Genomic DNA, 16155 nt, shown 5'->3' with positions numbered 1-16155 from the left:
AATAATCAATTAATATCGCTCAAAACATACAATTCACCAAATATAAAATATCAATTAATATCGCTCAAACATTGTAGAACAAAACTTATATTCTTGGTTTATTTATCAAATTTACATATTTAACATTCAATTCAAAAAAAATTCATTAATTTGTACCCATGGTGTATAATATTTAGGTTTGAAAAAAATCCAACCTAATAATGGATAGGTTGCAATCACAGCTGAAACTTACTCTTAAAATCCAACTAATATAAAGAAATATTAATGAAATATTAATATTTAGCATTTATTGAAACTCATACAGCTCCTGATGGTTATGGTTTAATGATCTCTTGGTTATAAAGAAAAGGCACGAGAGGAATCTGCAATGTAATTTCGTGGAGGGTTCCTAATATGATAAACCTGCACATTTTTTTATATATGTTTAAAACGACGACAAACTTGTCATTTTTTAGGAAGTGTTTTGAGCAGCTTCATGAAACTCAGGGTATTACTTTTGCTTTTTATTTCTGTTTCTGACATTTTCTCCATTCCCTAGTAGATTAAAACTGCTGTATGAACTGTAAGTTTTCTAATACTACTCCTCGTTTTTTAAAGATAGATGTTTTTAGAAAAAAAATTGTTTAACAAAGATGTATTTTTTATGTTTTCTATATAAAAATTGCAAATTTTCAATAAAATTGATTGAATTTATTGAAAGACTATTGGTTAAAATGCATTGGAATTTGATAATTTCTAAAAATGATGTATAGTTAATGTGTTTTCTTAGTATGTGTGAAAACACCAAAACATACATCTTTAAAAACAGAGGGAGTATTTTCTATGTAGTTTTTGCTATAGTAATAATATCAATTTTGATCATAATAAATATTAGTACGACAAGACAAGATTTATCCTGCGCAATAAATGATGCAAATCGTGTTGAAGCCAATGGCGTAGCTCCTGCATGACAAAAGTACGTCGACACCAATCAAAATAATTAAGACTAGAGATGACTTATCTATTTTTTTGGTCGAAATGTTAAAAGCTTATCAGCTAACCACTATCGCAACCTCTAGATTGGAAAGTATTCTTTCCGTTTCATAGAAGGTGTCGATTTATAATTTTACTTTTGTTTCATGAAAAATATCATGTTATATTTCCAATGTAAAATTTTAAATAAAATTAAAAAACATAATTAAGAGGTATTTTAATTATGAAACATAATTAAGAGGTATAATGTTACATAATGGTTATGAAATTTATTACGTACGATTTATGCCATTACTCTCATTATGGTAAATCTATTTTTGTGGTAAAAATAAATAAATATGTGTGTAGACGTCACTAACGTCAATTTATCAAGATACTGCGAGCTAGCTAGAAGAATAAATCAAAAGAGAAAGACAGACTAAGTGATCTTTTCTTTAATGTTGTCAAAATATTGCTATTGTTAAACTTAAAGTTTCACTGTATGATTTCGAAACATAGTATTTTATTTATAAACATAACTTGTAAAGACAAGAAGTCAAAAAATAATAGCAATCAGAAAATTTAGTCGAGTATCAGGAAATTAATAAACCTGATGATAATCTTCGCTTGCATGTTGTTTTGTATTTAACCATAAGTAGGGGACCAAAGCTATTTGTTGTATTTTCTATGAAACCAAAACTAAATGCCCGGAAACAGAGGAGAGAGGACCACATATTTCCTTCACATTTTTTTCTTGTTAAAAATATCTGCATTATTCAGTATCTTCATATATTATAACCCTAAAAATTTATGCATCGCATATCTTAGACTTATACCAAAATTTGAGAAACTGTAAGCAATTAACTAATAACCTTGCGCAGAGAAAATCACACCAATAGATTAAACTGAAAGATCGGTAATATAAATATTTCATTCACATAAGTTTTGAGGCAAATAACTTTCTATGATATTTTGTTGTTTTTTTGAAACCTAATGATATTTTGTTGTTGTTTTCAATATCTGCTAAGTTATTTAACTATTCCATATTTTGATTGCACATGCTACATTTATTTAGGGACACAATTCATATACTGGTTGCTCTAAACTTATCAGACTATTGCTCCAGCAACAACTATCAAAGAACTATAGTATTCACAATACTGAAAAGTCAAAATTGTACAATATACAATCGTACCAGTTACAACACATCAAAAGTTTATCCAAGTTTGAGGATAAGTTTAAGAGTGTGGACTGGAGTATGAAAAACTATTTGAATCTTGGACGTATAAGAAAAGAAACACACAAAACGTTATTTGATAAGAAAAACAAATAAATAAAAAGGTGCGGCTAAGTTTGAGTTGAAAAATATACAGGAAATAGATGGTAGGAGAATGGAAACAAAACATTTGCACGCCTCTATTTTCTTTCTTCTGAGTTCTTTCATTGCATCAAAGATTCAGGTCCCACTTTTATTATACGCAAAGGCCCCATTTCAAATTTAACCCCATTTTGCCTTTACAAAATATATATGTTATTCCATCGGCTATATTTATCATTCTATGTTTTTATTTTATTTCAAAATAAATATCATTCTACAATCCTAATGTAATTTTGTAAATCAAATCTAATTTTTAATCTTTTGAATAATCAATAGTTTTTTATTTAAATAATTTTTATTTAATTAATCATATATTAGTGAATTATATATATTTTTAATCTCTGTGAAATGTGTGAGAGTGATATTTATTTTGAAACGGATAGAATAACAAAAAAAACTATCTCATTTAGCCGAAAACAAATTATTTTGTATGAAATAATGTTTCATGGTGAAAAAGTTGATTAAGAAGATTAGAATCCAGGATTCTGTATGTACCTAAAATGATGTAATTAAGATCAGAGAGAGAGAGTCTAACTCCAGCCCCAAATAAATTATACTTGTTTCATACCAGGGGTGGTCCTGAACACAGCGAAGTAAAATATTAGCTTAAGACTCCCTAATTTTTTACAAAAAATAACATAGAGAAAGACCCTCAATTTGTGAAAAAAAAATTTCTTTTTGAAAATTTCTTACTAAATTGTTTAGGGTCTCCACCATATTAGGGACGTCCACCTCTCCATCAACCAGAGCGAACATGTTTTGGAACATCATTGTGGACAAACTCTGATTAAAATAAAATTATATCCACTTGGAAAATATTTAACAATATTTTTTTGTCAACATATTCAACAATATTCATTACAAGACTTTGAGTTTTGAATTTTCTTTTTTACTAAATAAATTATTTTCGGTTTTGGTTTTCACGTGAGATGGTTAGGAAAACAACAAGAGTGGGCTTTTAAACTGGACCCACATTATGGCAGTAGCAGGCTGAGAGAGAGTGGGTCCCTGCAACGCCCATGATCCCAAAATTTCCAAAGAAAATGGAGACAACTTCTGTGTTTATCCGAAAGCCACCCTCACGCTTTGGATTATCTTTCCTTGGCATATATTCATTTGTCATTTTATTTAGTTTTATAAATACTTGGAAAATATAATGAAACGGTATAAAATATGATGAAAAACGCGGTGCTCCGTCAATTGCATTACGGCAATCACAAAAATAGTTCGAGGTTCGATTATATTATTTATAGTTTCGCATAAAAACTATGACTTGGTGTTCAACTTTACATCTGGTTAATTTTTTAAACAAATCAGTCAAATGAAGATGCTATCAGTATATTTATGTATTTTATTTTATTTCATCAACTTATACACTTCTTCAAAATATATCATAGTAGATGTTTAGTTACGATATACAAGGCGCAGATTGATAACTGTTTGGCAATATGTTCATGCATCTGTAAAGTATTGGTGCTATTTTGTTGTCAGCTATTATAAATGAAAAAATATATTAAATCCCTCCAGTAGATATAGACTCAGAGTAGTAAGCCATCTACATCTTGTAGAAACAAACGATCTCAATTTGGTTACCAAAGTTCGAACTCTGCCATAGGTCTTAAACCTTAGGCAGCCAATTCCTTAGTTATTTACTGGGTTTAATTTGGGCCGAGCTGACTAGTATATTTTAGTGCTTACCTTTAAACTTTTAGTACGCTATACATAAGTTTCATATATATAAATTTTCATTTATGTGCAGGTCCATTTATTAGGTTGAATAGTTCTTTTTGTAAGGTTTTGTAAACAAATTCACCATGAAATTTACAAGTGTTCAACCACATATGGAGTCTTGAGGAGGCAACTGGTCTATTGGATGCTGTTATTAGACTGGCAGCGTGGCCATCCTTTAAATGGTTATCATCTAAAATCTTAGAGCATCCGCAGCGGCAATTCGATGCTCGAGTTCATAAATCCTTTTTTTTTTTTTACTTTTTTGGTTTGATTTTTTTTTAAAAAAAAAGCGGGCCAGTCGCGGGCCACCACGTGTCATGAGGTCCGCGCTACAGTTGCTGAACCGATTCATCCCGAAGAGACGCACAGCTTGAGGTTCATAAATCTGGGATTTGTTTAATATTTTTTTTGTCTTGGTTTTTGTGTGAACCTCGGTGTGATACTCCCGCTGCGGTTGCTCTTAGTTCTCTTAACTCCTTGTCACATTGGAAACTTGAAAAGCAAGAGAGTCTATCAACAAGCCGGCCTTCCGTATTGATAGGAGTGTGATCTCCTTGGATCTTTCTCAATCATATGTGGCTATAGGGGCTTTCTTAATTGGATGTCCTCCTTTTCTGTTTAAGATAGTCGGTTTGAGTGTCTTTCTTTTTTGTTTATGATTGTGTTTGATCCAATTTGGTGGTTCCCTATCCTTCTTGTTGTATTGGTTTTAATGGTTTGAAGTAATGAAAGGTTCTTCCAGTGTCTAAGACAAGTCCCGAGGAAAAAACTGTTTGCAACAGTATAAACAAACAAATATCTAAAGTACAAGATAAATGTATCACAAGTCAAAACGATGGTAAAGAATAAAAGAAACAGCATATATATATACATCGATACTCAAACAAAAAAAAAGAAGAAAATTCAAAAGAATAAGATATATCAAGTAGTAGTCTACATGAATGTTCACCACACGAGAACTATGTTGTAGGTTAACTTAAAACGAATGAAGAAATATTTATCTTTTTGAAAATTTTATAGATAGGAGAAGAAGAAAGCATGTCACTCTACCGGTACAAATACAATTTTCATCAGTTCAGAATAATTAGTTGCAAACACTATTTTCTAGTTAACTGGTTGGGTTTCTTATTTGGGCTTATTTACTTGATAATAATAAAGCCCACAATATAATTGATCAGGCATGTTCCGCGAGTTTAAAAACACTGGCTTAAGACGCAAGGAAGAATAAAGGATCATATATAAGATTTAGGTTTGTTGACTTCAGTGACTTTTTTTTTTGCTAAAATATTAAAATAATGTTTGCTCCAGGGTGGGGTCGAACCCAACACCTTTTGTAGTGAGAACAGTGCCGGCTCTGACCCATGGCAACATGGGCAAATGCCATGGGTCCATAGGTCCAAAAAAAAAAATTATAGGTCCAAAAAAAAATAGTGTAATTTTATTAATTAAAAGATCTATTTTAATGAAAAAGACTATTTTTGTTTAACTAAAAAACTCAGGATTAACTAAACATAATTTAATACAATAGAAACAAAAATTTATATTGTACAATTCTCAATTTTCCATATAACAAAGCCTAATTTATACAAAAAATAAAAAAACAATTTTTTTTAATACCACAATTTTTGTTTACTTTAATTTACAGAAATACAATAATTAAAAGTTAAAAAAACTTATAAAAAGGTCTTTATTTTATATTTTGCCTAAGGTCGTTAAATTTTTTAAGACGGCACTGAGTGAGAAATGCTGTTTCAACTTCAGTGACTTCAGTGACTTGAGTAACTGAGATCCTTTTTTACCCCAGTTTTGGTGCGAAGAAACTTACTGATCAAGCATAGGTAACTTGAGCCCTTGCACATTTTAGTACTAGCTAGTTCATAGCACTTGTCTCTGTATCTAGGATCCAACCTCACAAATTCACTCTTTGAGAGATGAGTAGAGGTATGAATAAAAGTGGCTGATATCGAGAGAGAATGCCTGGTAAAGAGTAGAAGAAACATGGTTAATTAACTCCTTTAAAACAAAATTATAAAATCACAATATATTCTTCTTGATCTAAAACACGCAAAAGCATGCATTGTATTTGTATCATTATTCTCCAGTACATGACACTTTCGTTGTGATCCATAGACATCAAATCGAAAAGTGTGTTTATCTTTGTCCACACAAAACCAGCTTTCCGATTTACCTTTGATTTCAATCTTTCTCGTATCTTTGCTTATCAGATCATAACAGAAAAATTTGTCATCTTGAGTTGCACTTATAGCCTTTAATGTAATGCCATTGATCAATTGCAGCTGAGAAGACTACAATAACAGAGTCTTCCTGGACTATTCCTTGTTTCCAAAATCCATAAATCCACCAAACTCTTGCTCTAAGATTGGTTTGGTCAAGAAGAGTTACTTTACTTCTCCACAATATTCTATAAGAGCTCCCATTCGTGACATTTGTAATCAGCACTCTCCATCCTTGCGGTCCATTTTTTATTATATGGTTTTGTGAGCATATGAAAATTCCTAACAAGTTTTGAGATCCCCTTTTTTCTTAACATGATAGCTAATTTAAAGCACATTTTGAAGCAATGTACTTTGTGTGTGTCTATAAAAGAGTTTCAATTTAAGTTTTCCACACAATATAATTTCATGATTTCCTATAACCATTTTAACATAAGATACGAAAATACTGGTTATTCATTCATAACATTAATTGTAAATCCAGCCAAGCATGTCATAGTTTCAATTGAATGAAATTAACTGTAAGGTTGCTAGCTTTAATTATATTAGTTCGGAAGATATACACTATACTATAAGTGTAGTCTATTGTTTTGAATAGAGAAAATATAAATTTGTTTTAACAGAGTCCTTCTTCCCCCAAATAAATCATTAAATAACTTCACATGGGAAATTAACTCACACTGCAAATATTAATAACTTGCTTTTGGTGCGAAGCTACGTGATATTGTAGTCTAACATTTACTTCGTCATGGCCGTCTTTTTACTAGTATTTTATAAGTTTCTTTACAAGATTTTGTAATCCTGTGATTAACATTAATACACATTCAATTCTCTCCCTGCTTCGATTAAGACCCTTTACTTGTACGTAGGTGGTCTACATAAAGACGTATACATATCTGTTTTCATTAAATACAATCAAAGACTATTCGTTTTCTTCTGTCAACAAATACTATTCGTAATTCTTCCTTCTTGATAAATACTTGTACCAAATGAAATTTCGGAGAAAATTAAAGAACACTGACAAAGCTAGTTACTTGGTTTAGGACTCAGTTTTGTTTTATAGCAAATGTATTACGAGTTCAATTTTTGTATATATATAGTATTAATATATTTTTTTGGAAAATAAATTTTGCAAACTATAAACACGTAACATACATACAATATTACTGCATTTTAACCATATTTGACAAACACATTTAAAACCTAAGAAAAATTACCAACAAAATTGGATAATAGTTAAAGTATTTACAAAATTATCAACTGTGAACCAAGCTGAGGTTTGTTTAGTGTTTGTGCTATCTGATCTTAGCAGTGTAGAATTAAGAATTCACTAAATAAATATAGCACATAATAATAATCAGTAAACATATTTCAAAACTGAAAACATTAATTAAAAAAAGGAAACTAAGACATAATTTGAAAATCAAAACCACCGACTAAAGTTTGTAGTATATTGGTTTAATATTAGCATTATCATCATGCCATAATCCAAAAATATGAAAAACGTAATTATAAAATGTATGCTTTGATATTAAACGATTTGTCAACATTGCCATTTAAACAGGAAAAGTAGAATTGTTTTTCTGCAACCGGTTAAGCAGAAATAGTTGTTGGAAGTAAAAGACTAGTCTATGTAGCTGTCATAGTTATTTCACCTATCGTAATTAAATTGAGCCTTAATGAAAATCAATCTCTCTCTCTCTCTCTCCCTCCCTGAATAGTGGTCTATGTGTATGTGTTTGTGTTTATAAAACGGCCTTACGAGAATCAACAAAACTAAACTTCTCAATAAAACCAAAATCTCTTTCTCAACCCCCAACGAAAGAACAAATGAGCCAAAGGAACAAGAGCGGCCCTAAGCTCGAGCTGAAGCTTAACCTCTCGCCACCTCCTTCTCAAGCCAACCTGATGAGTCTAGTTCGTTCTCCAAGCCGATCCAACACAACTTCGCCAAGCTCATGCGTTTCATCTGAAACGTACCAGGAGGAGATGGAGACAACAATCTCAATGGTACTTGTTGGTTGCCCTCGTTGCCTTATGTACGTTATGCTCTCTCAAGATGACCCAAAATGTCCAAAATGCAAAAGCACCGTCCTACTCGATTTTCTCAACCAAGACGCCTCCGCCGCTACAACTGCTCCTGCCACCACCACTGAACGCAATAAGACATGGTGGAACTTTTTTGTTTAATCCAACCCTTTGTCCGAATATAAACCTATATAGGCTAGCTGATCCAACCGTGCTTGTTTCTATATATTTCTTTTGCTTCTTCTCGTGGTTGTTTGGTGTCAGAGTAGTGCTAATCACGCTCCACGTTTAGACCAGACATGAAGTGGAGCGCGAGTGGCACTAACTTTGCTTTTAATGCAATACGAAATTATTAGAGCAAATGGTGTTCAGTATGATGAAACATTCGCACTTTGTGTGTCTATGTGTCAACCTTTGCACCTTGGAGATTTGAAAGACTAATGTCCTCTGTTTCTTAAAAAATTACAAACGGTGTTTCTTGAATAAAAGAGATACATAGAAAATTTATTAGAAACTGTAAAAGAAACATTCGAGATTCTGTTGGTTTGTTGAACAAAAGGAGATACAGAGAAAATTTATTACAAACGTTTATCCGGGTTCAAATCTCATTTGAAACTAAATTCTAAGTTTGTGTTTGAATTCGACCCAGACATTTTATAAGGCAGTCCGGTAACATGAAATTTAATTACGTGTAACATGACATTAATTGGAATGTATTTCAAATTCAAATTATAACAGTACGATAATCACTCTATTTTATAATAGTAAATATTTTTTATGTGTTGACCAGATCAGATGATAGAATATATTTTTAAAAAATTGATTAAGATGTTGAATTTTTTAGTTGTCCAGAAAAGCTAGTTGAAATGGTTAGAGATGAAATAAAACTACCATAATGTAAAAAGAAATCTATAAAATTATTTGGGTTTGTGCACGGATAGTTTTACTCACCAAACTCATTACGTTGTACCTAATATTCATATTGAAAAGAACAACCAAAGAACAACCATCATTTACATATACAGTATTCTTCTTTTTTGGACCAAACCATCATATATCTAAACAACAAAAGAAACGAAAATTGTATTTGGCAACCCTAATATGCGCATATTCATAAGAAAAACTAACAAGCTTTCAGACTTTAGTTTGCAGCTACTGATAAGTCCAAATGCTGAATTATGGGAATTCGGCCAAAAAAACACTGAACATGGCAAGAATGACCAAAATAAACATGGATTTGAGGCTGGTTAAAAAAAACCTGAACTTTTGTTGACTTTTATCAGTTTATTAAAAAACTTTGATTGACCGACCAGATTAAGACACCGTTAACTAACAATTAAGACGGTAGTTAATCAACGTTAAATACGAAGATCGTTAAGTAAAACAACATCGTTTTACCTATTTTTATTATCAAAAATATTTTATTCGTGGATCGAACCTGAGAACTCATGGCCAAATGACGAGGTTTTTTGCCACTAGACTACTGTCACTTTTAAGAATATCCATAACATGTTTTCTTTTATTGAGTATCAAACAAATCTCAAAAAATCTAAATTCTTTTTTAAAAAATTCTAAAAAATCTTAAAAATTCAAGAAAATTAAAATTAAAATTGAAATTATAAATATTTTTTTTAAAAATCAAAACATTATTTTTTTTTATAAAAATTAATGTATCTAAAATCATTTGAGTTTTTTTATCTTAAATACATTAATCATACATTTTTTTAATAAATTAATATATTGAGATAAAATAGAAAATGATATTTATCACACTACAAAATGTTTTTCATTTAATTATTATATATTTTAGAAAAACAATTTGTGATAATATCATTTGTTTATTGTATCTTAGTTATCATTTGTCTATTTTATCTTAAATACATTATTCATACTAAAATCTATAGTGTGATAAATATCATTTTTATTTTATATTACATACGTTAATTTATTTAAAAATATGTTTCAAGTTTTTAATCATTAAATTTAATTTATTGCATTTTTTGAATTATTTTAGATTTTTTTGAAATTTTTAATGTGTTGATTTTTTTATTAAAACTTATTTGTAATTTCAATTTAATTTTACTTTTCAGAATTTTCTTGAATTTTTAAGATTTTTTGGAATTTTTTTAAAATAATTTAGATTTTTGAGATTTGTTTGATATTCAATAAAAGAAAATATGTTATGGATATTTTGAAAAGTGACAGTAGTCTAGTGGCAAAAAACCTTATCATTTGACCATGAGTTTTCAGGTTCGATCCACGCGAACATTATATTTTTGATAATAAAAATAGGTAAAACGACGTTGTTTCATTTCATTTCAAAACGACGACGTCGTTTAATCATTCTGTAATGGTGTTTTAATTTGGCGAGTCAGCGATAACTTATTGATTAAAATTTAAAATCAAATATAGTTCGGTGTTTTTTTGGCCAGCCAATATGTTCGTATTTATTACGGTAATTCTTTTCATGTTCATGAATTTTTTGGCCGAATTCTCGCTGAATTATATATTAAGTAAAATAAAGAATTAATGCTAAGGGGTTGAAAGTTGGTTAAAATTAAAGAGAGGTAGTAGTTATAGCTTCAATAGATTAAACTTAATTAATTCATTTAAATCAAGTATAAATGCAATAGTAACTGAGGCCGTTGAAAATACTGAGCGTTACGTAAGTATGATAAATACGAATTTAATTCCTGGTATAATTTTTTTGTCAAAATAGTTTATGTGGTGTATATTTAACTATAGGTCACCAATTTTTTCGTCTTACCAAACATCTATCATCTTAAATTCTCACTAATCGCGTTTATCTACTTAATGCAAATGTCGTGGTGATTATGGATCTGTTTGGGCCAGGCCAACTTGCACAGCCTCTCCTAATCAGCCCATTAATTGTTATAAACGCTTTTAATGGTCAGGAATGTAAAATCACAGACCGGTTTCAAGGGTTTAAGGAAGAGACCGTGAAATTTTACATTTGCTGGAGTTGCTTAAATCGGTTCTTGATCAGAGTGGCTACGTGCTGCGCAACCCACACGGAGCCAGCCACGGTGCAGCAGAATCCATGAGTGTGACCTTCCCTCTCGATAGATAAGGAAGTACCAGGCGCCTGCTTTGAAATCTAGACAATGGAGATTCTATGTGAGACTCTCCTTCATGTCTCAGAAAATGCATTATAAAAAGAGGAAATCTATTAAACCTCTTCAAAGAGTTGCAGTGGACCCCAATGATCATCAATGCCAAATAAAAATGCAAGCTTGCTCTGGTTCTCTCTCATGAACTCCCAATCTGGCTCTGCTGCGAGCTTATATGCAAAAAAAAAGGTGAAACGATGGCTCAAACTATAGTCCAAAAGCTTGATCATTTTTTTAGAGCTTGCGTAGTTTGAGTTCAAATCTTAACTCTTAAAACTTCATAAGAGCACACTGTCAAAAGAAGAATACCTCTCTAAACTCTGTCATTGCCATATAGAGAACATTGCGCATAGTGTGATACTGCAAGGGAAGAAAAAACAAGAGGCATCAAAAGTTAACTCGCCTGGAAAATTTAGAGGGTTGCAAGAAGTCGAAATATCAAAAGAAAAAGATGCAACTATGTTCCAAAGTGAAAGTGATACCTGCCTCAAGTGAGTGCAAGTAGCTTGAACAGCAGTATCAGACCATGAAGCTCCAAGGGAGTTGGATACAAGCCGACGTGCAGCCCACATAGGTAACAGTCCCAGTGATGCAATCAGAAAACTTGCTGTAGCAGACAGAAGAGAAGACCTGAAACTCAACAATCTCATATTGGTTATTTTATATCGAGGATTGATAAGATATTGAGAAGGAAAGCTCACGAAGCAAGTTTCCCGATTAGTGATTGCTTTGTTGATTGTTGGTTCAAAGTCAAAAATGGATATAGGCCAATGCAATACACAACCTACAAGCAGAGTCCAGAGAATTTGCATGATCACATTAATTCACATATAGCTCAGAGAGAAACTGTGGTAGAGGAAGTAAATTCATAGAGGAATCAGTCTAATACCTTCTCCGGGCATTTCCTTAATATCTCAAGGGATATATAAGACCCAATAGAATGCCCAACCTACAAAAAAAGCAATCCAGATTTGAGTTGGAAATTTTCTTGAAACTTTTAATCAATGTACGTCACATGTCGTGTAGTTCATTGTATACATATATATATATATATATATATATATATATTATATATATTTACCAATATAATTGGAACTTTCACATTCTCCAGCTCCTGTCTAACAAATTCAACCTGTATTTGAAAGCAGATTACTATCTTAACCTCAGGGGAGGTAAATTGCTGAAGAATAACAATAAGGAAGCTTAACATGTTATTACCTTATGATCGATTTGTTCTTGCAACGAGAACAGCTTACCAGATTCCCAGTCCTTAGAGCGAAACAAAAGAATGTAAAATCATATAAAGTATCAACAAAGCACCCCGAATCACACAAATCTAAATACAACCAGTAAACTGAAGGCAGTGGAAAAGAATAAAGTACCTTGCTGGTGTGAGATATTTGGCCAACAGCTATGCAAGAAGAAAAACAAAACCCAAGTCAACTATTATAAACCAATGGAATCAAACTCGAAAGAGAGTGTGTGACTGTGCATACCTGTTATCGATGAATTACCATCAAGAAACTGATGTAGAGATTCCAAGAAGTCATTGTAAAATGACACCACACCTGAAGATTTACAAAAACCAAAATGTATTCAAACGTAACAAATGTGCATTGAGTAGTATATAACAAATAGAATGTAAAACCTGGGTTTCCCGGAATGAACAATACATGGATTTTGGGAGTCTCAGCTTGAATCTCCATCACTTCTGTCATCGAACTTTACAATCAAATATTTCAAAATTATTCCAGCAAAAAGATTGGATTAATATATATATATATATATACCCAGAGACTCTGCATAATCTGGAACTGACATGACTTTTAGCTTTGTTAATCAATTCCTTCTTACTCTCCATACCTACTGCGATCACAAGATTCAACGTATATCTTCTCCTGTAACTGTAACTGGCGAGAAGAGAGAGAATAATAATAAACCGACTAGAGACGCATGTTGTTGGAGGAGAGAGCAAAAAAAAAAAATGCACCTGGAAGCAGAGGAGGAGTAAGCAAATTGGAGAATCGAACCGGCGATCGGAGGAAGAAAGCAGCGGAGAGACGGAGTTACCCACGGTAGTTGAAGACCATATAGCATTTTTGGCATCGTTAACGCGACGTCGTTTCGAAAATGGTTCGAAATTTTTGGTGACAACAATACATTGTCTCTTGCGACGTCGTTTTCGTATATCAGCGAATTCGGGTCGGATATTTCAAATATATCGGTTCCGGGTATTTGCTTCTCCTACTTTCGCAACATGGTTTACGCGACGTCGTTTTAGATTGTTATTTAGTTCTTTCTTTGGGTTTATCTCCACCTCACACTTCCACTACAAAAGAGAGGTCGTTCGTTGACACACAGATAAGTGTTTCAGAGAGAGAGAAGTCTCGATGGCGTCTGTAGCTTCTTCAACCACTCTCATCTCCTCCTCCACCAGAGCTCTCCCAGCCAAGTCTCCGCTTCCATCTCCCTCCATCTCTTTCCTTCCAACCCTCTCTTCTCCTCTCCGCTCTGGGTTTTCTCAACGCTCTTCCCTCACCTCAATCCGCTCCACTTCTCGCCGGAGCTTCGCTGTCAAGGCTCAAACCGTAAGTTATCTATAAATGTCGTTACTCTCTCCTTCGGTATCATTGGATTCAGAATCAATTGGCTTATCATAGACTTCGCTCTCCTTCTTTGCTGCTTACCGCTAATGTTTACCGCTTATCATAGTCTCTCTGACTCTGACTGTAGGTTGGTGTAGATTTCACGTAAAGTCTAGAACTTTAGGTTCATAGGGTTGCTAGTTTTGTTCAAAGGGTTGTTAGTTTTGGTGAAGATTTCATCAAAAGTCCACAACTTTAGTGACATTTGGTTTTAGGGTTGCTAGTTTTTTTGTTCATAGGGTTGTTGGTTTTGTTGGATTCAAAGTATTTTCTGTGTTGATAGGATGATCTTCCATTGGTTGGAAACAAGGCGCCTGATTTTGAGGCTGAGGCTGTGTTCGATCAGGAGTTCATCAAGGTTTCTTTTCTCTAAACAACCTTTTATGTTTTATCATTATCTGCTGCTGCTAGTGTTGTATGTGTCTTAGATGGAAACTAATTGGTAAATTCATTGAATAAAATGGTTTCTTTCAGGTTAAGCTCTCTGAGTACATTGGGAAGAAGTATGTGATTCTCTTTTTCTACCCTTTGGACTTCACTTTCGTCTGCCCAACAGGTTTGATATAATCAATCATACCCAAATTCAATATCTGAGTCTCACTGCACATCCTTATCTCTCTCTCTCCCTTTTTTTGTATTCTAGAGATTACTGCCTTCAGTGACCGGTATGCAGAATTTGAGAAGTTGAACACAGAGGTGTTAGGTATCTCTGTTGATAGTGTGGTAAGTAAAACTCTACAAGTTTACAACATTTCCTTATCTGTTTGCAAAAATTGATTTGACTCATCCTTACTTGTTGTGTTGATGTCCGTCCACATAGTTCTCCCACCTTGCGTGGGTTCAAACAGACAGAAAATCTGGAGGACTTGGTGATCTCAACTATCCCCTTGTATCAGATGTCACTAAATCAATCTCAAAATCTTTTGGAGTGCTCATCCATGACCAGGTAAAACTTTTAATTGTTTTCTTAACTTTCCTAAATGGTGTTTGGGAATCAACAAAAGACATTTCTTTTGTGTGAAAACAACAGGGAATAGCGTTGAGAGGGCTTTTCATAATAGACAAGGAAGGAGTGATCCAACATTCAACCATCAACAATCTTGGTATTGGCCGAAGTGTTGATGAGACAATGAGAACCCTTCAGGTATATAATAAATACTCTCTCAAGTTCAAAAGCTGTTCCTTTTCTTTATCTGATTACTGTTTGTGTGATGCATATATATTATTCTCAATGTTGCAGGCACTACAGTACATCCAGGAGAACCCTGATGAAGTCTGCCCTGCAGGATGGAAACCAGGGGAGAAGTCAATGAAACCTGACCCCAAGCTCAGCAAAGAGTATTTCTCAGCTATTTAGAAATATCTACGAAACCTTTGTTATATGTGAGCTGAGTTTTTTTTTCTTTTAAGCGCCGAACAATCCGTTGTTTGGATCTCCACTTTGTCCCCCCAGAATCCTTAAAACTTACATTTTCCATTAATAAAAGTCTTGTTATCTCCATTTTCCCGCTTGGAGTAGGATTCAATGTGGTTTCTCTCTCTTCTTAACCTGTTTCTTGTTCTACCAATCATAAATTGTTTAAAACTGTAAATCGATTTTTCATGTCAAACCGATGATGTGTCGGTCTCTTAAAAAAAACAAAAATTATCAAATTACTAAAAATAATAAAATACTTAAAATACATAAACAACTTAAAAGTTGGAAATAATCTAAAATTCAAAGCAATCTTCAAAGGAATACGAAAGAGGGTTTGTTGGGTTTTCTATATAAATCTTACTTTTTGGGTGGTTTGATTTTTGGGTTATAAAAATTGTACATTAGAGTGCACAACAAATAAAGAAATTGTAAATCAGATTATATGAACTCATTCTTTTACTGAATTGATGTATTAAAAGTGAATCATAGAGTGGGAAACAAAAGAAAAAGATCAGAGATGAGAGAACCCACCACCTTTTTCTTGTTCTTGACTCCTTAGGATATTTTCTTCTTTTGGTACGTTACTCGTGGATTGTTGGTAAATGCATCTCGGTTGGGTGCGACTTTTTTTTGTAGCATA

General features: G+C 32.6%; 3 protein-coding genes across 9 annotated transcripts; 2 read left to right on the top strand and 1 right to left on the bottom strand.

The window, feature by feature from the left end:
- Positions 1–7887: 7887 nt before the first annotated feature.
- LOC130512452 (protein GL2-INTERACTING REPRESSOR 2-like) lies at positions 7888–8704 on the top strand. Its single transcript, XM_057010465.1, has one exon. The coding sequence runs from the start codon at positions 8125–8127 to the stop codon at positions 8482–8484; it is 360 nt and encodes a 119-aa protein (XP_056866445.1). The 5' UTR covers positions 7888–8124; the 3' UTR covers positions 8485–8704.
- A 2447-nt stretch (positions 8705–11151) lies between these two features.
- LOC108863238 (uncharacterized) lies at positions 11152–13587 on the bottom strand. Of its 7 annotated transcripts, none has more exons than XM_018637607.2 (13): positions 13444–13587; positions 13244–13357; positions 13102–13175; positions 12950–13021; positions 12836–12864; positions 12672–12722; positions 12535–12585; positions 12343–12402; positions 12155–12237; positions 11936–12083; positions 11763–11813; positions 11519–11623; positions 11152–11440 (listed from the first exon to the last, which is right to left on the bottom strand). In XM_018637607.2, exons 1-13 carry the CDS (start codon positions 13557–13559, stop codon positions 11291–11293), a joined length of 1104 nt encoding a protein of 367 aa, XP_018493109.2. In that variant the 5' UTR covers positions 13560–13587; the 3' UTR covers positions 11152–11290. The 7 variants fall into 7 exon arrangements, 6 of the variants coding, with proteins under 6 accessions (XP_018493109.2, XP_056842278.1, XP_018493103.1 ...); XM_056986298.1 differs by having other exon boundaries at positions 13244–13363; positions 13444–13583; XM_018637601.2 differs by having other exon boundaries at positions 13102–13164; positions 13444–13571.
- A 190-nt stretch (positions 13588–13777) lies between these two features.
- On the top strand, positions 13778–15599 carry LOC108863237 (2-Cys peroxiredoxin BAS1, chloroplastic). The gene is made up of 7 exons (XM_018637593.2): positions 13778–14041; positions 14382–14456; positions 14573–14654; positions 14742–14821; positions 14919–15044; positions 15129–15242; positions 15339–15599. Exons 1-7 carry the CDS (start codon positions 13844–13846, stop codon positions 15453–15455), a joined length of 792 nt encoding a protein of 263 aa, XP_018493095.1. The 5' UTR covers positions 13778–13843; the 3' UTR covers positions 15456–15599.
- The last annotated feature ends 556 nt before the right edge of the window (positions 15600–16155 follow it).

This window comes from Raphanus sativus, chromosome 5 (genome assembly GCF_000801105.2).
Source record: "Raphanus sativus cultivar WK10039 chromosome 5, ASM80110v3, whole genome shotgun sequence".
In the NCBI taxonomy this organism is placed as follows: domain Eukaryota; kingdom Viridiplantae; phylum Streptophyta; class Magnoliopsida; order Brassicales; family Brassicaceae; genus Raphanus; species Raphanus sativus.
This window is presented reverse-complemented; position numbering and strand designations above follow the sequence as displayed.